General features: G+C 36.5%; 1 protein-coding gene across 2 annotated transcripts; it reads right to left on the bottom strand.

Moving 5' to 3' along the window:
- Nucleotides 1-526: 526 nt before the first annotated feature.
- On the bottom strand, nt 527-25187 carry LOC140171414 (uncharacterized). 2 transcript variants are annotated; one of them, XM_072194670.1, is made up of 13 exons: nt 25132-25187; nt 23001-23048; nt 22303-22396; nt 13496-13601; nt 12484-12602; nt 11640-11699; nt 11073-11126; nt 10488-10538; nt 5408-6321; nt 4538-4589; nt 2692-2841; nt 1615-1682; nt 527-675 (listed from the first exon to the last, which is right to left on the bottom strand). In XM_072194670.1, exons 1-13 carry the CDS (start codon nt 25162-25164, stop codon nt 589-591), a joined length of 1836 nt encoding a protein of 611 aa, XP_072050771.1. In that variant the 5' UTR covers nt 25165-25187; the 3' UTR covers nt 527-588. The 2 variants fall into 2 exon arrangements, with proteins under 2 accessions (XP_072050771.1, XP_072050772.1); XM_072194671.1 differs by lacking the exon at nt 11073-11126.
- Between the last annotated feature and the right edge of the window lie 883 nt (nt 25188-26070).

Below are 26070 nucleotides of genomic sequence, written 5' to 3'. Positions count from 1 at the left end.
GTTACAACCTTGTTCGGCTTATAATTGACAACAAAAATGGAGACTTGTAAAATCATGTATTAATATACATGTAGAATATAGATATAGAATGGTGTGAACGCAGTACTTCAGCTAGTTGTGTGGCTGCCGCTTGCTTATGTGAATTTAAGCGAGCATAAGTTGGGACTTCATTGACACATGCGTAACATAAACCAAATAATTTTCACCAATTATAAGCCAAAGTTGATCAAGTTCATTTTGCACTTTGTTTGCAGGTAGTTCCGGATAATCCAATAATATTGCTCTACCCAAGTGTCAAGAAATCTATCATTGGGCTGTTCCAGTTGAAATTCATACACCCCATATGTTTGATATGACCTTAATCTTCCACACAGGGGGTGAGGATTTCAAATGTGGGTACCTGAATGGTTGACTCGATTTGAAATTGGCGACTCTATTTGAAATCTACATTCCCTGTGTGGCAGATTAAGGTAATATCTTTCATAGGGGAGTATGGATTTCAACTGGAAGAGCCATTGAGTAAACAGGTCTTGCTATTATTGTGTGCCTGGTCTGAATCAGTTGGCACAATTCCTGTATTGGTCCGGTTTACATCTTGTCGATGGCAACAATGTCTACAGACTGTACGAAGTCTTCAAAAGCAGTGATGCTGTTTTTTAGTTCGTCAGTGCTGACCTAAAAATGAAACAAAACCCGCACAGAAAACACAAATTGATTAATAGGAACACCATGAGTGTCAATTATGTGAACCTACATAAATTTGTATCTAATCACAATCCAATGTTCTATTGAGTACTTACATATTAAATGACCCAGGAAATGATACACAATAAATAACTCGAGTAGGCCCCTATTTGCATATTTAAAGAGGTTAGTCTGATATAATTATTATGCTGCTTTAAAGCCATATTATAACATTTCTGTAAAATTAGATTAGTATTTATTTTCCACAAAATGTTAGCTTTTACTGTCAGATATGTCCCCTTTTAATTTTGAGCCGAACAAGTGAGGTAAAGCATAGAAAATTGGAATTTACTACTAGTGCCCATGCAAGTTACTCCCGCGGTTTCAATACGGTACGATCCTCTGGATGTGTATTATGTGTATCCCGCACGCCGTGTACAATATACTGTGTATATGTGTTCGATTAATATTTCCATCGTAATAATAAAATGCCGGTTCCTTCGTTGAACTGCAGCACTAAAGTCTTGATTTTTGCAGAGTATCTTTATTGACTAAAGTACATTACAATCGTGTAAAAACCAGACTTGAAAATTTTTTAGGGTGTTTTCCTCAGCAAATGTTATAATATGGCTTTAAATATATTATTGTTTAGATTATCATTTATCCAGATAGTAACAACTTATGTATTTGAGATGTAATCTGATCTACTGGGCTAACTTTTTATGAAGCTAGTCCAGTAGATCTACTGGACTTACTTTTTATGAAGCTAGTCCAGTAGATCTACTGGACTTACAGCTAGTCCAGTAGATCTACTGGACTTACTTTTTATGAAGCTAGTCCAGTAGATCTACTGGACTTTCTTTTTATGAAGCTAGTCCAGTAGTGATAAATGCCCCATGCCATTGACAATATTACAATGTACATACTCACCTTGTCATCTTCCACCTCACATTGAATTTGCAACTTCTTCATTCCATCACCGATTGGGATAAGATTGGCTGTGAAGAAAGAATGTGTAACAATGCAACATGATAATACATCTTACTTAAAGGCCCATTCAGTGATTTGCTCATCGGACGATCGAGAAATCATCAAAATTCAGAATTTGGTACCTTTGTCATTTCCATAAATATGTAAACATAGCCTGCTAGCGGTACAGCCGAAAGCCGTGTATTTAAGACAAAAATAAGGAATTTATATGAAACTGTAATTTAGATACTGACAGTATCTAAATTAGCTACATGTATTCGAATGGGGCTTCAACTTCATCAATACTGCTGTTTTCTTTAATTTTGCCAAATTTTTCATTTCAAAAATACCAAATGACAATTTGAATGACTTATCCTTCACTTTTAAGCAATTTATAAACAATTTTAATTTTTTAACATTTTCACTGCATTTAAAAATGCAAGATGGTGCTTACAAAAACATCCTCCACACTTCGCATGGTATATACTGCCGTGGGACTTTTCACATGATATGCGATGTCTTGTCTATATATGCAAGTTGAATGCCAAAAGGACAGCCAGTTTCACCAATGTACGAACTGGAGCAGTCACCACAGGGGATCTCGTAAACGGCCTCCACTTTTTGTTGAGGGAGAAGTTTGTTTTTAGTACGGTGTGGTTCCATGGCAGTAGAAAATCCTGTTTTTAAACAAACGGGAGACTCGCTCAGAAAAGCCCTCTATATATAGGGGACTACAACCATGCCTTTGAATTTCTCACTGACCAACTTATCACACCCTCTGACGGCTCACCTGGTGCCCATAAGAGGAAACACCCTGATGTGATGAGTTGCCAGTCTGATGAAACCACTAGTGAAGTGGTGAAACTGAAATATCACTACAATGTGAGTACAAGACCATCATTTTACATAGAAATTGTTTCAAATGAACAAAATCCACAGTTCATGAATATTGATTGGCAACATAGTAATATGTCACCGCTCTAAGCAGACAAAATAGATGAATAAAAGCTTCAGTCCATTGGGTGTCAGTGTACTTACAATTTCTCCATACTAGACCATCCATTACGATAGTTCTCACAAGCTCTAGTGCGCCAAGATCGGTCTTGTCATCCCGTGGCTTGATGTCCAATAAGACCCATGACTTGGCAACTGATTCGTCTCTTTTCTGCTTTTTACGCCTATGCTTGCCTGGATTATCATATCAATAAATCAAATCAAAACCTTGATCATCTGCACAAACAAACACATTATGTCAGTATGTTATTTAGGACTACACACACGTACGTACATTGTAGATCTCATAAATAACAAACAGATATCTTAGGGAACAAACCAAAAGTTTGATGATGTCCTATACACGTATAAGTCCTTTCGTTGGGGGGGGAGTGGGGTATGTGAAGGGGGCCAAAAAGTATGATATTTTGTAAAATATCGGTCAAATGTGATCTTTTGGGTTGAAATTCTACCGGGGGGGGTACTCAAGTTTGGTTTTGGTAGGGACGTGCCGCTGAGATTTTGGAAGTAGACCCATAAATATACCAATTTTTCAAGAAATTTGGACCCATTGATATATCAAAAGTCAAAATTTTCGGCCGAATTTACCCAAAATTGTCTTAGTTTTTACAAATTTTGGGGAAATTTTGGGAAAATTTTGAAAATTTTGGCTAGATTAAGGAAAAATTGGGCTGTTTTCCGAAAAAATTGAGAAAATTTTGAAAAAAGGACCCATTCATATACCAAAATAGGCTTTGAAAAAGGGTCATTGATATACCAGAAGGCTGAAAATGCTACCCATGTTTATGCACGTCCCGTATGGTCATTTGTACTGAGTACCCCCGGGAAATTCTCAACATTTTAAACTTACTTTAGAGGGAGGGGAGGGGGTCAGCCGCCTAACAAAAGCACTTTCATTTATAGGATGTCATCAAACTTTTGGGTTGTTCCCTTGATCATACAATTATCTCAAAATCTCAATACCAATTGTCACAGTTGGGAGCACGTGTGGTCGAGTGGATAAGGCGCCAACTCATAATCCATAGGTTGCGAGTTCGAGCCCTTCGTGCTAACGTGTTGTGTCCTTGGGCAAGGCACTTTATCCTCATTGCCTACTAGGGGATGGGGTTGGGTTGGATTGGATGTTTGTATAGTTGTTTATTTCAATGTTGCAATATTGGTGCTGATTAAGCTGCTGCCTGCAAATTGCATTGTGTCTGTTTAGGTGTGTTTAATGTAAAATTCTAGCAATTTGACCTGCGGGTCAACATTAGAGTTTGAAATTAAACCTTCCTTCCTTTTTTCTTTTAGTTAATTACAAGTTCCAAGCTCTATTGGACAATTCAAGACTTCCCAAACTTTTCCAGTGACCAAAATTTCATATGACAAATATGGCGTCACCCAAGGCATAATTAAATGCTGTTACGTAACAAAACTTATAATTTGCATGCTGTGTACCGGGCAAATTTTCCAAAGTGGGCACAATTTCACTGACCTTACCAGGATGACCTTACTGAGACAAATGCACACGAAGCACATGAAAATGTGCCATTTTAATGCTAAACTGGTTCAAAATGAGATTACATGACCAATACACGATGGTACCCTACACTTTAATGCACAGAGATGCAGACCTGAAACAGGGTCTTTATAAAAAAAAAAGAGGAAAAAACCTGAAAATGCTCAAAAAAATGCTTTAAAAAAAGCCCCGTAAATTGGGGTGAAATGGCTCAAATTGGGCTGAAAATAAAAGAAAGCGCATAAATTTCAGGAATAAAAAAAGAGGAAATCAGCTGAAAAGAGGAAGTTTTAGGTCTGGAGATGTATTTTTTACAGCAAGTCCCACAACCCCTTTTTCTAAACAAATTTTTATTGGGTTTTATGAACTTACCCTTTGGTTTCTTGTCTGCAGCTGCCTTACTCTGTTTCTTCAGTTCCGCAACCTGAAAATCAAGCAAATATTTGTGAATTTACAACTTTTAAATTTCACACTTTTCAGGGCACCACTAAAACAGCCACAATTAGTCCAAGCAAGCTGGTACAGCTTGGACAAGTTTTTTTTGTCTTTTAAGACATCAACACAATTATTTCTATACACAAAACTTTAATGCACTTATGAACATTCATAACAGAAGATAACAAGGCCTGTACGCAGGATTGATTTGGGGGTGGGGGTGCTTGACATCCAAAAAGTGCACTTGTCTAAACCCCTGAAAATTGTCGTTTTTGGACTTATTGAAGGCCTTATCACCAAAAAATGTGGACCTTTTATTTTCCTTTTTATAGCAAAAGGTGGAACTTGAAGTGGACCTTTAGGATGGGGCAGCCAGCCCTCAAATTAACCCATGACATAATGCCATGGGTGCCCATCCCCACTGCCATAATACCCTCAAAATATGTCCTTTACTACTGACGGCAGTTATAATACCATAACTTACGAACTCATTATCTTCGCTTAGGAATGTCCGATTTCATTAGGGAAAATGGTGTTATGGAGCAAAATATCTTTATATTAAGATATATGTAAAAACCTCAACATTTATAACCTGCCCAAAAGTGTCTGATTTTGACAAGACACGTCACATATGTGAGACACTGCGAGGCGCTGAGCTATTGTTTAGAGCGCCATATAAGTGCTGATTAATAATAATAATAATTATGTGGTTGGGAGAAAACATGATTACCAACCCAGTCTCTTAATGAATTGCTGAAAGTGGGCAAAGACAAGCATCTTTTAAAAATATTTAAAAAGTTCTTTTACCTTTTTAAGCTCTAGTTTTTGTATCATTTTTTTCACACTGCCTGATAAGCACTCAAGCGTTTCAGCTAAGCGATCCTCAGAAGGTAGCGTTGGAGTGGTAGGCGCATAATCATTGGCCCTCCTCAGTTCTTGACGTAAATTTGACACAGTCTCTCTTTCTAGTAAAAGTTTCAAGTCATCTGTTCCGCTCACAAGTTGAATTAGTCTTGCATACTTGTCTGGATACTCTTGGACGCCCTTGATATTTATTTCTGAGGTTTGTTTCTTCTGCTTTACTTCACACATGAAATCTTTTATATCAGCTTTGTAAGCATCAAGGCATGCAATTATGGTATCAGCATTTTTATAACTGTTCTCAAGTTCTGCTAAATATCTTCTATGTTGTGACAACAGCTCTTCTTTATCAACTTTCTTGTGCTCACTTTCAACTTCAGCACGAATACACTCCGCTTCTTCTTTAACAGTAATAAACTTGCAGTACCGATGCTTCTCCCCAAGACACAAAGAGCAGATGAGTTGATCACAAGACCGGCAGAAAAATATCAGCATTTCACCTTCGTGTTTGGAGCATCCACTTGTGATCTTGCTTTTGATAATTTCTAGTTGACTTTGAATGTCAAAATTTGTTTGAAATTGTTTTTCTGCTGCGTTTTTCTTCGTTGGTAAATCTGGACAATCAAACTCAATATTTCCTCGACATTTTGGGCATGGAAACTTTCCTATAGGCCCACTAGATGTAGCAGTAGTGTCTATAGTTTCTTGGAGGCATTGTTGGCAAAATGTATGTAAGCATGGGGTGACAGTTTTAGGAATTGTGTAGTGATCCAGGCATATGCTGCACGTAAGCTGTTGAGACATGTCTTGTAGGAGGCTACTCTTCTGTGACATATGCCCACCTGAAGCCACTTTATGAGCTGAAAAGAAAGCACAAGTTCAATCATGTCAACAATAATATTATACAAACAAGGGAAGAGGCTTACGCATCATACACTGGAACATGGAAACATTTAAACATTACAAACTAGTGCATGAGATCATATGATATTAATGATGCTTAATCGTTATTCTTAATATATCAATATACAGTAGCACAATTAAACTTGAAATTACTAATGGAAACATAACATGCATAGGCAGATATACCAGAGAAAAAACTCAGGACATACCTGAAAAACTCCGGATGCACAGGCAGGTTTTTTCTGAGTTTTTTCTCTGGTATATCTGCCTATGCATGTTATGTTTCCATTTGTAATTTCATGTTTAATTGTAATAATATACTTTTATATAGTAATTTGTTTGTAGGTTCTAAAAAAACAGTGAAAATTTCAGGGGGGGTACTCAGTACAAATGTGAGTGGACACTACGAATGCGCCGTAAACTCGGGAAATTGTATTCCGAGTTACAGTATAAAATATGTGTGAAGGTCGTATTCATAGCTATCACAATTCAGTGCGACAAGTATCTCATCAAACACTGTTTAAATCAATAATACTATTGCTGAAGAGGATAATAAGCTTCTACCTATTTCTACAATGTATAGAATATTTCTTGTCTTTGTTTGCTAAATCCTGTTCAAGTGGTAGATAACAAAGCATTGTACTTTGTCTAGGTATGTATAATCAACAATGAACAATGAGAGGATATTTCTGAACCTCGTTGACTTGGGGATGATTTGAAATGACCGCCAATTATGACTGTTTGATATTTATTACCAGAAATGTGGAAATAGAGACACATGTAGAACCGATAAAAGATACAATTTTGTTGAAGGAATAGAGTTCAACAAACCATAACCCCGCTTCTGGATATCGTTTGAAGTCAAATGATATACCATTTTAAAGCCTATGATATATATTTTCTACACACGAAATCAAACCAAATTGACCGGGGCCGACTTTACGGCTGATTCGCGGTGTCCAGTCACAAATGACCATACCGGGATGTACTTTGCGACATGACCATGGGTCTCATTTTGGGTCATTTGGTATATCAGTGACCTCTTTTTCAAGACCAATTTTGGTATATGTATGGGTAATTTTTCAAATTATTCCCATTTTTTTTCTTCAAAAAACAGCCCAATTTTGCCCCCAAAGTTGTCAAAATCTTTGAGGTAAATTGTAAAAACGTTGCATTAAATTTGGTAGAAAATTGTGAGTTTAAGTAATTTAGTTCTTGGAATATTGGTATATGGATGGATCTACTTCAATTCTCAGCGCCATAACCCATAACCAAACCTGAGAGCCCCCCAAATTTAAAAAGACTAGTTTGTGTCTGACATCAGGGCAAAGGTGCGGCGTGATTGGTTGCTGACCAGCGCAGTACTGGTTGACAGGACAAACCACCAGTCTTTAATTTTTCAGAGTGGTGTCATTTTCCAAATACATCAATCTAGGAAATGTAAAAAAAAAAATTCAATAAAATTGACATTTCCCTATTTTTTTTCATAGACTGAGTTTTACAAATGCAGAAATCTTACCCCTAAACCACTTGGCTGCTGCATTCCAGCTAGTCTAAAGACCATAGATCCTCCTAGATAATGAACACAAATAATTATAAAACATGCATTACTACATTTCTACCATTTATTAAGTATTTATCGCGGTGGCAAAACTCAGTGTTACATATGAAGAGCTTTGTTTCAAAACCCCTTACACATCCACTTTTGACTTTTTGAGAAAAACAGCTTTTTTTAATTGCTGTAAAAGTATTACTTGCTCGATTTAATTCAATTTGAGTTCGGATCAAGTGTTGATGAATAGAAACTAAACGAATAGTTTTGCACCAATTTATTATTTTTTTAATATGGCACCTTTTGTGGATGTAAGGGGTTTTGCAACAAAATAAATTTATCCCTTTTCTAGAAACCACCTTTGCAATCAAATTTGAACCCATTTGTTTGCACTACTTTATGTAACTTTTTTCAAAAAGAAAAATTGAATTATCTCATTTACTTATTATTTTCCTAAAATTTTATATTCATTTTAAGTTCAGATTTCCGGAAATTCCCTAAGATTTCCCAAACGGGAAATATACCATATCTTCGTAAGGGAAAGTGGTATGAAGGTCAAACAACCACCAAAATGTGTATTTTTACCCACACTATAATGTCATGTCAATAACTCAATTTCAGCCAAAAGTGGATGTAAGGGGTTTTGAAACAAATCTCTTCATATACTTGTAATTGGCAAAAGTTACTGTGCGTCAATAGTTACAACTTACGCTTACATAAAATCCACATAAGCATATACATGCACACCAGTCACACATTACGTAAAGTTTTCGCAAATTATAAGCCAAACAAAGTATAAAGCATGTGGATATTTCAATGTCTTATAAGCCCTTCTTTTTAGATTTTTTTCCCTCTGTGCCAATTTCTGATCAACATGTTGCTGCTGGGCAAATTTTAGAGGAAACATTAATAATCCCTTAACCAAGACTACTGTATTCTGTACTTTAACATCAAGATTCATTTTGCCCGTCCCAGGAGCAAATTCCTCAGCTAAAATGATGGGCAGACGGATGGATATCTAAGACACTGCTCCCAGGCGTGATGTCGCTTGTCACATAAATGCATTTGATTTTCAAACAACATTGAAGTTGATCTGTCTTTGCAAAAGATTGGATTAATGAAAATCCCGGGATTAAAATGTAGGCAACATATGCAAATCAGCTCATTAATATTAATAAATATGAAAATAACATGACACAAAATGACAAAACTATACAGCACACCAGGTCACGATTTCCCATCACCATGCCACGCTTGAAGTTATTATGTTTGAGCTGCACAGTGGATAAATGAATTGCTTCCGCCTGAACAGCCAAACAGATGGGCAGCCAATCAGCCAGGCAAACAAACAACCATCTGGATGATAACATAAGCCCCACATGGGGCCAAAATTCCAAAATTCTGGACAAGGAGTGTAATGTAAATATAAAACGCATCAAAGAGTCAAAGAAAACTACAGCATTTTTTTTTTTTTTTGCACGGTATGTTGGTATGCGTGGTAGAGTACATTACTGTACTGTAAAAAACAGAATTTTGAAAAATATTAAGGGCATCCTCAGCAAATGTTACAATATGGCTTTAAAATGGCAAACTAACCAAGGCACATACATGTGAGATATCACCCCCTAAGCTAAAATACACCAATTTAGGAAATGTAAAAAAAAATTCATTTCCCTTATTTTTTTCATAACTAAAGCATAAGTTTGATGTTTGTTGCTCTTGAAAATACAATGAGTTTTACCAGAGAAGATGTAATAAAGAGGAGGTTGAACAAGCTATCCTCAAACAAAATATGTGTGAGACCGCTCATTCAAAGTAAATGATGAATCACCCTATTTAGCTGCTTTACAATAGAATACCACAATGGGGTTTGAACCCGGGATGGGTGTGATACACAAGTTGCAGCTAACTGCTTTTAGGGATAGGTCAGTGTGTGCATGTCATCATGCCATGCACACCATGCATGCAGACCCTGTCATCTTGTCAGATTTTGGATAAAATATGACTGAAGTTCCATGGCAAATTATAATTTTTGCTGCTTGTTGCCACTTTCAGCCTCTATTATTTATGATAAAGAACGTTTTCAATTATCAGAATATCTTTATTAGGTTTTCAGGAAATGACAGGAAAATACATAAAATAATAAAATAGAAATGATCAACAATCGTCACCTCTCTAAAAAATCCTAAAATTTCTTCTTTAGAAATGTATATATTTACAAAAAAGGGCGGATTTGGGGGAAATTTTACAGCACTCGATTTCTTTCTTGTATTATCCACATGTGGTATTCCATCCAAGCAGCAGGTCCTTAACACACGCGCTTCATACTTTTCAACAAATTCTCTATAGAAACATTGGAAATATTTCCAATTCTGAAGTGAAAATCGGTCAACCATGGGCGGTCACACACATAACATCATAGGATATTTCAAGTGGATGTTTAACTACTTGAGAATAAAGGACTATGAATAGATGCGACAGGATTACCTACGGGATTATCTCAAGGATATAATTCTGTTGACCCTCCTCTTTATTACATCTTCTCTGGTTTTACAAATGCAGAAATCTTACCCCTTGATTGCTGCATTCCAGCTGGTCTCTGTGCAACGACAGAAGGTCCTCCTAGAAAATGAACACAAAGAATTACAAAACATGCCAGTTACCACATTTCTACCATTTATAAAGTGTTTATCCCGGTGCCAAAACTCAGCGTTACCTATACTTGTAATTGACAAAAATTACTGTGCATCAATAAAGTCCCAACTTAAGAGCTTGCATAAATCACATGTACACCAGTCATGCATTATGCAAATCAAAGTCTTTGCAAATTATAAGGCGAACCAAGTATATTTAAGGCATGTGACTATTTCAATGTCTATGCCTTTCTATACATATTTTGTATTCATGTATTTTGTTCCACTTTTGTATTTTGATTGTCGTTCGCAATCACTATCGCCGCAGTGGTGTAGCCAGGGAGGGGGGAAGAGAGGCAGCAACCCCAATGTGAGAAGTCTCTCCCCCTTGCAGGATGCTGGTGACCCTGGTTATGTAGATTTTTATGCCCCTTTTGTACTTTTTAGCATATCTTTGATCATTTTCATCAAATTTTGACCCCCTTTTTTCATGGGCCAAGTATTACAAATGCAGAAATCTTACCCAGAAAACCACTTGATTGCTGCATTCCAACTGGTGCAACGACAGAAGGTCCTCCTAGAAATTGAACACAAAGAATTATAAAAACATGCCAGTTACCACATTTCTACCATTTATAAAGTGTTTATCCCAGTAATTCAGTGGTACCTCTAGTTGTAATTGACATTGCTGTGCATCAATAAAGACCCAACTTAAGCTTGCATAAATCCATAAGCCTACACTAGTCACACATTACGCAAATCGCAAAGTCTTCGCAAATTATAGGCGGACAAAGTATATTTAAAATATGTGAATATTTCAATGTCTATGCACTTCTATGTATTTTGTCTCTTTTAATATTTTGATCGCCGTCTGCAATCACTCTCGCCGCAGTGGTGTAGCCAGGGAGGGGGAAGAGAGAGGCAGCAACCCCAATGTGAGAAGTCTTTTCCCCTTGCAGGATGCTGGCGACCCTGGTTATTTAAGATTTTTATGCCCCTTTTGTACTTTTTAGCCCATTTGTGACAATTTTCATCAAATTTTGACCCCCTTTTTTTCATGGAATGAGTTTTACAAAGGCAAAAATCTTACCTAGAAAACCTCTTGATTGCTGCATCCAAGCTGGTCTCTGTGCAACGACAGAAGGTCCTCCTAGCACAAAAGAATTATAAAACATGCTGGTTACCACATTCCTACCATTTTATAAAGTATTTATCCCAGTAATTCAGTGGTACCTCTACTTGTAATTGACAAAAATTACTGTGCATCAATAAAGTCCCAACTTAAGCTTGCATAAATTCATAAGCCTACACTAGTCACACATTACGCAAATCTCAAAGTCTTCGCAAATTATAAGGCGGACCAAGTATATATTATATTGCCATATGTATTTTGTATTAATGTATTTTGTTCCATTTTAAATATTTTGATTGTCATCTGCAATCGCTATGGTCGGAGTGGTGTAGCAGGGGGAGGGAGCCCGGGGGAGGGAGGCAGCTACCCTCACTGTGAGAAGTCCTGCCCCCCTGTTGGATGCTGGTGACCCTTGTTATTAAAAATTTGTATGCCCTTTGTAGCACATTTTTGACCACTGAAATTTGTCCCCCTTGAAAGTTCAAGTTGCATTGCCCCTTCACCCCCTGAAAAATCCTGGCTATGCCACTGTATCGATGTGATTAGCATAAATGCAAAAGCGACATCGCAATCACCAAGCGATGCAATGTAACTTCAGTTGAGCCTCCATGTATGACACTGATGCAGGGGTTGAGTTTTGAAACATTAACACATGCTACAAATCACACTTCTGGAAATGTTAAAGTGGGCTGTCAGGTGTGCTATTAAATTGCACTCAGTAAGGAGTTTAGGAATGGGTTTAGGTTTGCGATCACACTCGCCTACCTTAAAGTTTAATCCCTACTGATGTGTATATACCCACCTATTTGTTGTTGATTTGTCAACAATGCGCTTGCTGCTAGAGATACCGGGTTGCCAATTTTGTTGCGTACGTGACTACCTGGCTGTAGAATGCTAACTTCTAACACAATCATGACACGCCTGAAAGCAAGGATTCACATTTTAAATATTTCAGAAAATTTTCTTTAATGGAGGATGTTTAACAATTGAACAATCTGTTTGCTTTTGATCAGTTTGTACATATGTGACCCGCTCACACAAAACCAGACTAAGTCACTAATTTTGAAAATTGAGTTTTTGATATCATCATGTAGTATAGGTCTTATTTAAATTATGTTTCTGGGACATGAGGTACTCATTCTTTCAACTCTACCATTGTCTACAGGATCATGACCAACCTGAAAGCAAGATGATTCACAAAATTAACACTCTTAGTATTTCTCTTATAGAAATTTCTTAAACATGGCGGTTGTTCAACAATCTGGTTGTTTTTTCTGTCAGTAGTAGCTGTGATCCACACTGGATCAGTATTTCATTCAATTTCGAAGTGCATTATTTGGTTAAGCACCGGTGTGTAGGATTTTTGCTTACATTAACCCTAACACCAGTGAATACCACAAAATACCACGACACAGGGTCTGCAATGACGCAATCACCCTAAGTGTTTTATGCGCACGGAATTGCTGGCCGGGCAGCAATAACCTGTGCAGCTACTGGTCCGCGATCGTGTGGTTGGCATGCGGGGGGTCAAAGGTTCGAATCCCAGGGGTGCCAAGTCAAAAATTCTTCTTCTTCTTGACTTTTTCGGATCTTCTTTGACTTCCGATATCAAAAAGCAGGGTTCGGTGTTAGGGTTAAATAGTTTACATATAGCCTTTTGGTGACAGAAACAGCCTGTTCTACAGGAAAACAGACCTTTCAAGTGGTTCTGGTTTTTTTTTCTTTTTCACAAAAAAAACAGCTGATTTTAATTTCCTAAATGTATTTAACATCCCCACAACACAAAAATTTGAGCTTGAATTGTGTTTACTAACCTGTTATCTGGCAGAGGGTTACACACAAATCTATCCAACTGGATTACACTGAATAACTCCATTGTGCTGTCGTCGATAAGCTTGTTTAACTGGACAGCCAGCATAGCTACAGAGAGGTAGACCAATGTCAAATCACTAAATTACAATATCAACTTTATATCGGTTTGTGTGGGTGCGAGTGCCGGGACTTTCAATGTATTCAACACTTCAGATATGGTAATTTTCACAGTAAAGGGTGTAACTTTGGATTTTTAACATTTTGATCCGTAGTGTTCAAATAAAGCCACAGAATTCCATGATTTTTGGCCACATAAGTCATCTAGTTAGCAGCTACCTTGGGTAGCATAATCATCTTTGGGAGTTACTGTGTTTAGTTTTAGCAGGCTTAAATGTACTTAATATTGCCATTTTGAAAAACTATAAAAAACATTAACATTTTTGTAAAACCCTGTGTTTTCTTCAGTTCATGGATAACTTTCTTATCCTGAAAGTACGGTCATATGTTCAGTAAGCACTGCCACATTAGATTTAATTTTGAACAGCCCTGTATTTTTGAGAACCTGACTTCGCTATTTGTCGTTTCGGAGGCTTCATTTTCTGTTAACAATTGTTAACAAACTTTGTGGGTATAGCTTTGGTTCATAATTCTTGGTTATTTCTTCACTTCTTCTTGATTCATAACACAGTCAGGTACCTGCACAACCGATTCTTTTGTTCTGCAAGGCTCACTCAGTCATTTAATGAGGCAATACAAACGATCGAAATTGGTGTTGAAATGAGCAAAATTTTGAGTTACACCTTTTCAGTGTAAAATTTTTTTTTCTCCGCCAAATGAAAAGCAATAATTTTCATTTTTTCAGTAAATGGCTGGAAAAACTATAATGCTTGATACTGATTTTTTTTTTAAATCCTGGTGTTAAACTTAGGCCTGAAATTCAGTCATTTAGTGTAAGATATTCGATTTTTATAGGCTTCAGCTCGGCCCATGAGCTTTTTCTTGGATCAACCTTTTAGCTTTTCAAAGTAATATAGTTCGCTAATGAAGGATTTTCCCCAACTTTCTAAAGCACATCACCGTGAGCTATATATCATAGTTTTGTCAGAATTTCCGTTTTGATTTCACCATCTTTCACTGTGAGCTGAAAAAATTTCTAAATCAACACGTGAAATCTAAAGGCTAGTACTAGCATTGTGGATCGATATCCCTGGGTTTAATAGGAATACCGGCATGGCTATAGTGTTGCCAGAACTTCAATATAGCAAAGAAATTCCCAGACCTATAGCGCCCTACTGATCATGTTTAACCAGAACACCCAATTGGGGATTTAATCGCTGGTCGGGCAATTTGCTTTCAATGAAAAATTGACCTGGATAACAACAAAGGAAATATCGACTATTTCTGCTGGTTGCTCTCGAGATAAAGTACTCACCATTGCCTACTTTTACTTAGTTTGACATTTTCGGAGACTGAATGGAAAAAGGGTAAAACAAAACGGAAATTCTGACAAAACTATAACATATAGACCCACACGATGTGCTTTACAGAGGTGGGAAATATCTTTCTTTAGCAAACTATGTTAGTTTGAGACGCTAAAACATGAATTCCGTAAAAAAGCTGCAGGCTTAATTCAAGGCCTATAAAAATCAAAAATATCACACTAAAAGACACAATTTGATGCTTAATTTTAACACCAGGATATATAAAAAAATGTATATCCAAGCACCAAGTTTTTAACTGACATTACTGAAGAAAAAAAAATATTGCTTTATATTTGACCGAGAAAATTAATTTCATAGCAAAAAGGTGTATCTCTGAATTGTGCTGATTTTTACATGTATCGATCGACTTTTAGCGCGACTAAGCATTTCTAAAGAATTGGTTGTCCAGGCGGCAGACTGAACAGTTGATATCTTAACTTGAAATGGGTAACAAAAATTAGTCGATTTGCAAGCTTTTAAAATTTTTATAAAATCTTGACTTCAAAGAGCCGATTTTCCGTTAACATTTTTGAAGCCTCCGAAAAAAACTGTTCAGCAAGCTTGGGCAAATATAAATAAAAGAGCTCATCCAATCTATTTATCAAAATGTAGCAAAGTCGATCCTCAAGTCACTTGTTTTTAAATCGTGGAGATATATATCACCATTTGAAAATGGGACCCAATACAAACTTTCCGTTAACAATTGAAGCCTCCGAAACAAATGAAGCCTCCGAAACAACAATAAGATTAATTATCATCTTATCTATGCATATCTAAATTGGTGTGTTTCATACTGATATCTGCATTGTAATTGTTACTTGATATGTGCAGAATGTCATAAATTAAAAAAATTGTTGATATTATGGTTAATGTTTGAAAAATATACTGATACCCAAAAAAGCCTGTCACTTAACAAATGGGTGAAAAAATTAACATGTGATAAATCTACAATATCTGCCGCATAGAATCATTGATTCAATACACACAAGAAAATAACAGCTTAGAGATGATCCCAACAGTGTTGTTTTCAAAAAAACTACTTCTGCAATGTTTAACCATTGTTTTAACATGAAGCCTCCGAAACAAAAAAATGACTTGCTGTGATAATTTAATTTTTGTCACAACTGAAATTCAATACTTAGAAGCAAAGCATGAAAATTGGTAATTGTGATATTTTTTACCTATTTTTTCATGTCAACTTGTAGTATTTAGCCAAATATTTTACTTTTATGATCACCTGTGTTGTTAACTGAAGCCTCCGAAACACAAATCGCTTGAATTGCCAATTCTAAAAAATAACTCCAATTCCTGTGAAACTTGGCTGGGAGGATCCTGTCATTAAGTAGTATTTGTACATGAAGTTAGACATTCAAATTATTTTAGGAACCCAATTAAAACTTGAAAAATATGTTTAAGGTTAGGAAATTTCCATTGTAAATGACACTTGATGTTAAAAATTTTCAAAACTGCAATTACAAACATAGCAAAACATGGTCTAAAATGTAACTTATATCTGTTGACTTACTTTGGAATGGGATTTCACATGTATTCCAGCTTTCATGTCATAATTTTCTGAGCTTATGTAAAATACATTTTTTTCTTAGATTTTAACCAAAATGTTATGGAAATGTCAAATTTGTTATTAGAAATCAAAAGGTTTAAGCCTTGAAACATTATTTTACTGAAATTTAAGTTGCTTCTATGCATGATTTCAGTAAACAGAAACATATTTAAGTGGTTTGAAATGTTGACCCTAAAAATCAAAAGTTACACCCTTTACTGTGAAAATGACCATATTCAAATTGCCAAATTTGTGCCTAAAAGTGCTTTTAAAAATGATTTAGTGTATTCATTTTTGCCCTACATTTATGTTGTTTACCGTTGCTAGGTGAGGGCATAAAAATCCCTTCTCATTGATAATATGTATTAATCACAAGGCAGAGAAAATCCATAAATATCAATATATTCAGACAATAAATATAACACCAGTCCTGCTTCAGCTTTTTATATGACTGGAGACATTTGAGATTTGGTCTATTTTGCCTGTTCTTGAACCTGAATTTGGATATAATATAAAGGATGTATACATTTAGCTTGGGATATAAATGGTGAGTACAATTGAGATGGTAAACTTAGAACTGATTCAACACATAATTGTAAAACAGGTACTTGAATCACAAAAATGATTGAAACAGAAGCTTTTGAAAAAGTGTGTGATTTGGCAGAATGGTGGCAAGAAATGTCACTATTTTTCATCACTGCTGTAGCTTAGACATACAAACTTTGTACCTATGGCTTAAAGGTCCGTAACCCGATCGACAGCATCATCCCCGATTTTTTTTCATTGTTGATGAGGTTTTGGTATCACATAATAGATACTATTTTTCTCATTACTATCCTGAAATTTGACGCTCCAAGTCGATGTATTTCGGAGAAATCATGAAACACAGCGGTTTTTACAGGCTACCAGTTTGTAAATACAAAAAATTACTTCGGATTTCTGGGGAGGGAATTAATTGCGAATCAACAGTCTCCTCAACAGCTACTTTGGTTTCACGTTATACACATTCTGTGAAAAAAGCGAACCACACTAACTGCTGAGGAGACGGTGTGGCGTATTTAATAATTAAATTCCACAATGGACATCGTGGGCGATTTAGCTCAATTGGTTAGCGCATTATGCTGTTACCCGCGAGGTACCCGGTCCAAAACCCGGTATCAGAAGTTTTTTTTCCTCTCCATTTTTAACCCAAACTTTTTAATATTCATTTGAAATGTACATATTGCAAGGGAAATATATTTTGTTTCCATTTTTTCTGAAACGGTACTGAAAAAAACACAAATATTTTCTGTTCAATACGGGCCGGGCATTGTACAGCATGTCAGCATTCGTCGGGAATTGTTGTTGTTGCTTGCCTGCCCAGAATGCAATTCACGTATACCAAGGTATTGGATTGCAAATTTGGCTATTTATTCACATTTACGCTGAAATGCTCTCGTTTTTTCACAAAGCAGCATAAAGGGGGCGATATTTGATATTATTATGTAATTTTAAAGACAATCCATATCCAAAACCAATAGGGTTATCCCCCTTTAAGGCAAGGGGTATGAACGTTTGGACAGTATTTATTGTGGGACATTAGAGCACATCAGACATATCGAATTGCATTCTGAATACGAAGAATGTCATCAAATAATTTTGATTTTTTGAAATTTGCAATGTAATACTAGTACACATTTTATGGCAAATCATTAAAAATTGATATTTTTTATATTTAACAGTACTCAAAGTAAACTTTATCAATCTGATGATTTATACTTAACGTGTATGTAGGTGGGATGAAAAGCTGACGATCAATTGAAAATTTTGACCTTTCGTATTGAAGATATGGATTTTTTTCCCAAAACACACAAAAAATTAGGTCTTTTTGGGAAAAAATCCATATCTTCAATATGAAAGGTCAAAATTTTCAATTGATCGTCGGCTTTTCCTCCCAGCTACATACACTTTAAGAATATATCATTAGATTTATAAAATTTACTTCGAGGACTGTTATATAACAAAAAATTTGTATTATATCGTGATTTTCAAAAAATGAAAATTATTTGATATCAGAAAGACATGCTTCGTATTCAGAATGCAATTCGATACGTCTGAGGTGCTCTCATGTTCCATAAAAAATACTGTCGAAACGCTCATTCCAGATCCCTTACGTAGGATTCAGTGATATATTGCAGCTAGTTTAAAATATGGGTCAACAATGAAAATAGAAGAATTTTAATGAATAAGCTTTTGGCCAAGTGTAGAGCACTGAAAATTTACGTTTTCTAGAACTTGTAAATTATATTTTGGAGGTCCATATACCAAAATTTGATAGCAAGAATGTAATTGTGGAATGTTTGACACATGCCTATAATTTGGTAGAGAAATCGGTGTGAAGTATGATTATGGTATGATATCAACGGTCCAAAAATAAAATAGCGAATGGTGAAAACGGGCACCCAAGTCATAGGCTTCCAGTAAAAATCTGATTAAGACTATAAATATAACGATGGGAAAGTAGTAATATATAAGCCTTTACCTTTAAGATGAGGTATAACTTTCATTTTTCCGATGATTATTTCTGGGCCAAATTTGATACTTACATGTGGCAAATTCATCCCATTTTTTGCTCGAAACCTCGAAAGAGGTCGAACCTGCACGCCACCAGCGTTGCCTATTATAGCCGTATCATGGAGCAAATGCTACGCATAATTTTGATCACTTTGCCACACAATTTTGGAAATGTGTAGCAATTTTATGCCATACACTATACCATGTAAAAAGTGAAGTATACTAAACAAAAATCAAGTAATGCAAGCGGATAATGCAACACTGCTGACAAGAACCATTCAGTTGATCTACAAATTCCATCGCTAATTATTGCGAAGTGCACAAGTAAAATAAGCTTGGTTTTCGATATCAACATTGTTAAAAATGTAGTATTGTATGCCCTTTCTATTTGCGCCCTCCATACTTCTAAAAGGCTAATGGAAGGGATTGATTCATTAATTCATGAACAATTGAACATTCCAAAATTGTCAAAACATACTTTTGATTTTAAAATTCAAATCCCAAATATTTCCAAAGTACATGTGAGCTTTGTTGAATAATAAACTACCGTAAATGTTCGCCTAATGGGGCTATGGGCTTCCTTGACATTTGTGGGAATTTACACACACCCTAAAAGTGCCCTCCCATAAAATTCCCACCAACAAATACAGGCACGGAACTTTAATTCTAGATGGATTTCAGAGGAGGGAGCTCTCTATTTTAACACATGAAAATTACCCCAAGGCAAAGAAAGGAGCCCAGGTGCACCATTAGGCGAACGTTTGCGGTAACTAGCCTGTGGTGCACATTTCATCACTCTGCCATGTTATTTGTGGCAGAAGGGGAATTTTGAAGGTTTTTCGGTTTCGGTCCAGAAGTGACCCCCCACCCCCGAAAAAAAACCACCTTGTGTACACTGGGTAAAACTTCAATTCATGTGTGAATATTGAAACGGATGTGCCTTGGCCTACAAATATAAATATGGACTAAATATGGTAGCGTGAAAGTCCCAAAGGATCGATGTGAATTATAGGCCTAAATGTCAGGATCATGAATAGCATAAATACCTGGTCGTCGTTAATTATGAAATGGTTGTAAGATTGATTGTGATTTGCCACGGATTGTGAATTAATTAATTTAAGTAACTTAATTAAAGAAATGAGATCAATAAAAGTGACTCATGACAACATATAAAATTATCAATATTATATTGTACTGGTTTCCCAGCATAAACTGTAAGCTTCACAATGCACAACAATATATTCAATATTCACGTATCAAGTTTACAATTCCAATCTCATTACTGAAATTATCAGCAAAATAACGACATTATTTAATCACTAAAACCAGTCACTTCATCCTGTAAAAGTCACGAGTGCATCGGCATAAAAGCTTCACTTATAAAATCATCGTGGGTTTGTTTACAAATGAACAGCTGATCGCTGTAAATTCCCACGCTCAAATTGATGCGAAAATTAGAGTATCGGACTCTATCGCCGATCTCTCAAATACATTTATTATATTATTTATTTATTAAAAGGCCGACGTATTGATTAGAAAATCGTGACAATTAATGAGATGAATTAACTAAAGAAATTAATGATTTATGTTTGATCGACGATGCGTATTTTATTTATCTGACTGAAGTTAAAAATAGAAAAGCCAAAAACCTGATCACGCCCTTTAAAGCGAGAACTCACTCGGAATTAATCCGCTTACTGAGTCTCCGTGATCCAAAAGTATACAAAATTATAAGTAAATTAAAAGCACATTTCTAGTCAGATATTATATTAAATACGTAATCATTACGAATTATTACAACATTTCACGTAGCTGATCCTAAAAGGATCAGCGAATCTATCAGAATGTCCGAGTGCCGAAGTGCGAAGTTGCAAGACATGAAAAACACGCCCACCGGTACAAAGCCTGGGCCGCAACTCAGCTGCTCTAAGATGCACCAACGGCAGAGTTGCAAGACATGAAAAACACGCCCACCCGGTACAAAGCCTGGGCCGCAACTCAGCCGCTCCAAGATGCACCAACGGCATTTCTTTTCTATATCGCGCTAAGCACTATTTGGGACGCAGCGATTATGCACGTCGCTTGGCGCCTGCAAAGCAAGCACGCGATACCTAAGCAAATGAAATAAAGATTGAAATGAAAAGATTATAAAATATGATAAAAATACGATTAGTGCTGCCGAAGTTTAAATGATGGTTTTCAATATTAAAAATAGTAGGCCTACTGAGGTGCCTACTGGGGGTTCCGTTACAATATATGCCATTGCTGTGCTATGTTTTTCTTGGCTGATAAAATTTCTGCCATTAGCCTTTTAGAAGTAGGCCTATGGAGGGCAGTAAACAGAAAGTTGTAGTTTATAATACTCCTCGTATTATTTCTCAATCTCCCATATGAATTTGGCAATATTTGGATCAAAACTGATGAAAGTGTACAGAGCCATTAACATGCATACATACAACAAAGTGAATTATATACTGCGCTAATAAAGTATCCTTACACTCCAAAACCAGTTCAGTACACCTATCCATTCTTGAGAAAAAATGTTTGGGAAAAAATAAAAAAAATGTAACACCGCCACCTTTTCCTATACCCCATACCCGCATGACCTTAATAGATGCACTATCTAATCCTGCACATTATGACACCACATTGAATCCAATGTGACTTCAAGAAGCAAAGTTAAAACCATTTGATTAGACGAAGATCCAGTTTTAAAAGTGACAAACTGGCCTAGATTCAAAACTCCACAGACTAGACATCTGGTTTGAGAGTGGTGAATGGCTAATTTATGCATTTGCCTTTAATTTAAACAAAAGGAACAAAAGAAAACTGAAACAAAAGAACTGACAAATAAAATGAAAATTATGAAAAGTACAGTCTAAGCAAAAACTGAAATAAAAACTGCTTTAAATAATGCTTCATTGAAGAAACTGTGTTGTCTCTTTGTTTCACTTGTTGGAATCTTTTTGCGCCTTGCATATGGCCAGTTTGTCACTTTAAAACCGGACCTTCATCTATTCAATTGCTTGTAACTTTACTTCTTGAGGTCACATTGGATTCAATGTGGTGTCATAATGTGCAGGATAAGATAGTCATAGTGCTTCTATAAAAAAACAAATGTACCCCAATATTGTTCAGTTTTGAAATTATGATTATTTTTCTAAGTGTAAGGATACTTTATTGGCGCAGTATAGTAAGATGGCGCAATACCTACCCGAGTTGCTATGGACGCCATCTGATAGCAAGAGACGATACCGGTCTGTTGCACCACTACCTGAAGGGGAATTTGCACTCAGCTTCTTCAAAGCCTATTCATAAGCAATTTAAAGTGCAAAAACATTAGGGCATCACTGGAATTGTATTATATATAGTATTCAATGATCATGGTACTAAATGTATAGGATGTGTATTGTGTACTTATTTGTAGGAGTCCTATTTACTATCTCCATGATATTTTTTCGGAGGGGCAGTGAATTTCAGGGGGGGTGGGCAAAAATTCAGGCCTTGCCGTTTGAAATTGAGTTTGAACTCGATGCTGTTTGAAATCAAGTTTGAACTCCATTATTTCTAGTGAGCGTTTTTCCACTCGCCATAGACATTAAATATCACTCGAAAATTCGACCACTCGGCTAGCATCATGCAGGCGAGTGATTAACCACTCGCCTTTAATGTGACGACAAGACCTGAAAATCTTCGCAATTTTACTGGTGGAAAATGGGGGCGGGAGCAAGAGTGCTACAGAAATAGAAACTGTAGTGTAATGATGAACTTGGTGTTGCCCAGATTATATTTTTGCAATTCAATTCATACTTTATGCTTTTCTAACTTTTTTTTTCAATCAAAGCAGGCCTTTCTTTTTTGCATAGCATTATTTTATATTAAAATTTAAGTTTGCATATATATATATCTTACCAAGAGCTGAAAAACTGGTTTGCTATAATCTCGGCCATCTGCAATTTCCTGTGTGCAAATGAAAAATAATACAAATGAATTCTTTTACATTATCCTAAAAGCAGGGGGGGCGGCCAAGATTGACTGAATTTTGACGTCGTCATTGGTTTTACACGTAAACACAAAAATGTCTCAAATAATTCTAAAAGTGTATGCATGTTATCAAGCACTATTTTATCAGTCTAAATCCGTTGAGGTTCGACAATGAACCTCATTGTAAGTACTGTTTTTTTTAATTTTTTGTATGAATAACGCACGATATATTACGATATATATGTACTGAAAATTTCCCCATGTGTACCAATGCGATTGCGTGGTGTAATGGTTAAGAGTCTCGCCTCCCACTCAGAGGGTCCCGAGATCGCCTCCCACGCAGAGGGTCCCGAGATCGATTCCCAACCCCGGCAATGATTAAAAAATTTTCTTCTTCTTTTTTTCTTTGAATCTAAAATTATTTATTTTCATGTGAAAATGTATACATTGCACTGGGAAATATATTTTGTGCATTTTTTTTCTGTAATGGGGCCAATAGAGCTAAAAACGCATCTTGGCTCGGGAAAAATAATTAGGCCCAACGTGCAGGCAGTGTTGCCGTCATATTGTCTGTTTTGTTTATGCTTTTGGCTGTTGCCACATTGAATAATGTCGTCCACCATCGTCTGCCTAAAAGTTTAATAATTATATACCGTATAATAAAACAAATGGATATCTTAATTGGTAAAATCTTAAATTCGCAGCCGAGCCGAAAATTCATGATTACACCCAAAATTTGCGTTGCAAATTCTCCCAGTGCTTATCCATACTCTCAAAATTGATCAAGGTCATGTTGAAGTAGGTCTTTGTCGTTGCTGAAGGTTCTGTAAATAATGTCAGTTGTCAGCAAAGAGTTGGACCGCAGAGTGATCTGGTCAGGAAGGTCACATTAGTAAAAAGAGCAACGGACCAAGCACTGTGCTTGGTCCGCCCCCCGGGTCCGCCCACGTTGCCTATCATAGAGGGCTCCTTCAACACCCAACTTGCATGACTTGTGACCACAGGAATGGCTTAACTGTGTAATCTCCTAGGAAAGTACAAAAATTTAAAATTTGGACACCAATAACTTTATGTAGAAGTCAAAAACTGTCAATAGAGGTTATCCGTGTTCTACAAGTAGGTATGCTAGGTGAATTCAAATTTGCCATCAAACTGCATCATTTTATATATCAAATTAAAGCCCTTGAGTAAACAAAGCCAAAACTGAAAACCTTTTTTTCATAGCACTTTCCGTAGCAAAGTTACATCTTGTCAAAGATTGACTTTCATCAAACAATGTCAAAAAGATTCAGCTAGCAAAATTCCCCAAAACGGCATTTCGGGGTGTTTCTAGATCTTAATCTCATGATGATAGCAGCTTTTTTTTAATGGAACTGCTATCAAAATCCTCTAAAATTACATGTGAAAGTGACTTATCACCATAAAAATCATATATTTGGGTCAAGTGAAGTATAGAAAACATATTTATGTAGGTTTCTTTCTTCGCCAGTTGTTTTAAATTTCTATGTAAAAATGCATTGACATTGTCGGCGAATTTGGCCGACTAGCAAATGTGTTTGCCTGGCATACCTACTACAAGTATAAGCTGCATATCCATTATCCTATCAATGACTGCTATACCTTGTTTAACTAGGACTTTCAAAAGAAGTCCCTGCATGTGGAACCATCACTGTTTCAAAATAACCCGCCAAAGTCATGCAGGTAACTCCGAGGGCGTGCATCATGTGCATTGAATTGGTTTGAATGAGGAATACGCCTTAGAAGTCACACATGAGTGAAGTGGATAATCTCTAGTCTATAGTTAATACCTTTTGTGTAAAATGGATCGTCGTGCGTATCTGTTGAAAACCGAGAGGATTCGCCGTACTATCACGGCAATTTTTGACACGAAGATATAGGGATGATGACGCTGATATTGAGGTAAGCTTACACACATGACATTGCCACCACTGACTCACCCAATACACCAGCACCCAGGCTGAGACAAGTTGCACGGATGATGGCTAAAGTGACAAATACAACCCCGAGATGCAAACCCTAACAACCCTGGCCTTATTACCTTGATAGCTCCTCTTGTCAGGAAGTTTGACATGATTAAGTGACTGGTCAGGAATACGACAGTCGACAGATGAAAGGCAAAATCTCAGGACAGCAACAACGCACTGAATGGTCAACTCGCGCCAAATCGTGCAAATTCAGCAGCCAGTGAAATAGCTTGAAATTAAGGGCGCACACCATTTAATCACCCACCGCATACATGTCGAGGATATTACCAGGCGGCTGACACTGAAAAATTTGCATGGAAAAATGACCCGTCTCCTCCGCAGCCAATTTGGTTCCGCTCCATCGAAATCAAGCCGGTCACGGAGGAGACTACCTCCTTTGTGTTTGTTCATTTGTGTATGGAGAGCCCTTTTGGAGTCCGGAATGACTTAGGCTACGCTCTCAGCTAGAGTCCGACGCTGCATTGCACTAGAAATACCTTTTCTGTGAAATCGCTATAGAGCCAACCGGGAGCACGTATTCGTTTTGAAAATATAGCATTAAAATTAGTATCACCCTTGTGGCCACCGTGCAGTGGAAAACCTTAATTCTTTCATTAAAAGGAAATGAAAATTAAAAAAACACGGATCTACTTGTGCACCAATAAAAATTGGCACAGCAATTTGTCTCAAATATGAATGAATTTTAAGAAACATACGGGGTATGATGAACATTGACCTGACGCCATGATAGTAGGATCTATTAGTCGTTTTATATACAATGTATATACCGTATTGTCATAATACCAATATTTGTCATTATATATAATGAGTAATATCTAGCAACGTAAATGTGCAGTTCATATGCACAAACGAATACTGATCTTTATGATATTCAGGTTTTTGTACATCACATATAGGGGAAGGTGGGGCATAACGGACCCCCGGGGCAAAACGGAACCACCTGGAAAAATAGGCCTTGGCAATACTGCCGCCTATGCAAATTATATTGAGGA

Source organism: Amphiura filiformis, chromosome 15, assembly GCF_039555335.1.
Source record: "Amphiura filiformis chromosome 15, Afil_fr2py, whole genome shotgun sequence".
In the NCBI taxonomy this organism is placed as follows: domain Eukaryota; kingdom Metazoa; phylum Echinodermata; class Ophiuroidea; order Amphilepidida; family Amphiuridae; genus Amphiura; species Amphiura filiformis.
The sequence above is the reverse complement of the archived record's forward strand: the minus strand, read 5'-3'. Positions and strand labels throughout refer to the sequence as shown.

Bases quoted from the DNA above. Each gene is read 5' to 3' on its own strand.
- LOC140171414 (XM_072194670.1), bottom strand. From the start codon at position 25,164: ATGTCAAACTTCCTGACAAGAGGAGCTATCAAG. The intron at 11,127-11,639 runs GTAAGATTTTTG...TTCAATTTCTAG, and splicing joins GCAATCAAGAGGTTTTCTAG to GAGGACCTTCTGTCGTTGCA. The intron at 2,842-4,537 runs GTAAGTTCATAA...ATGATAATCCAG, and splicing joins TGCAGACAAGAAACCAAAGG to GCAAGCATAGGCGTAAAAAG.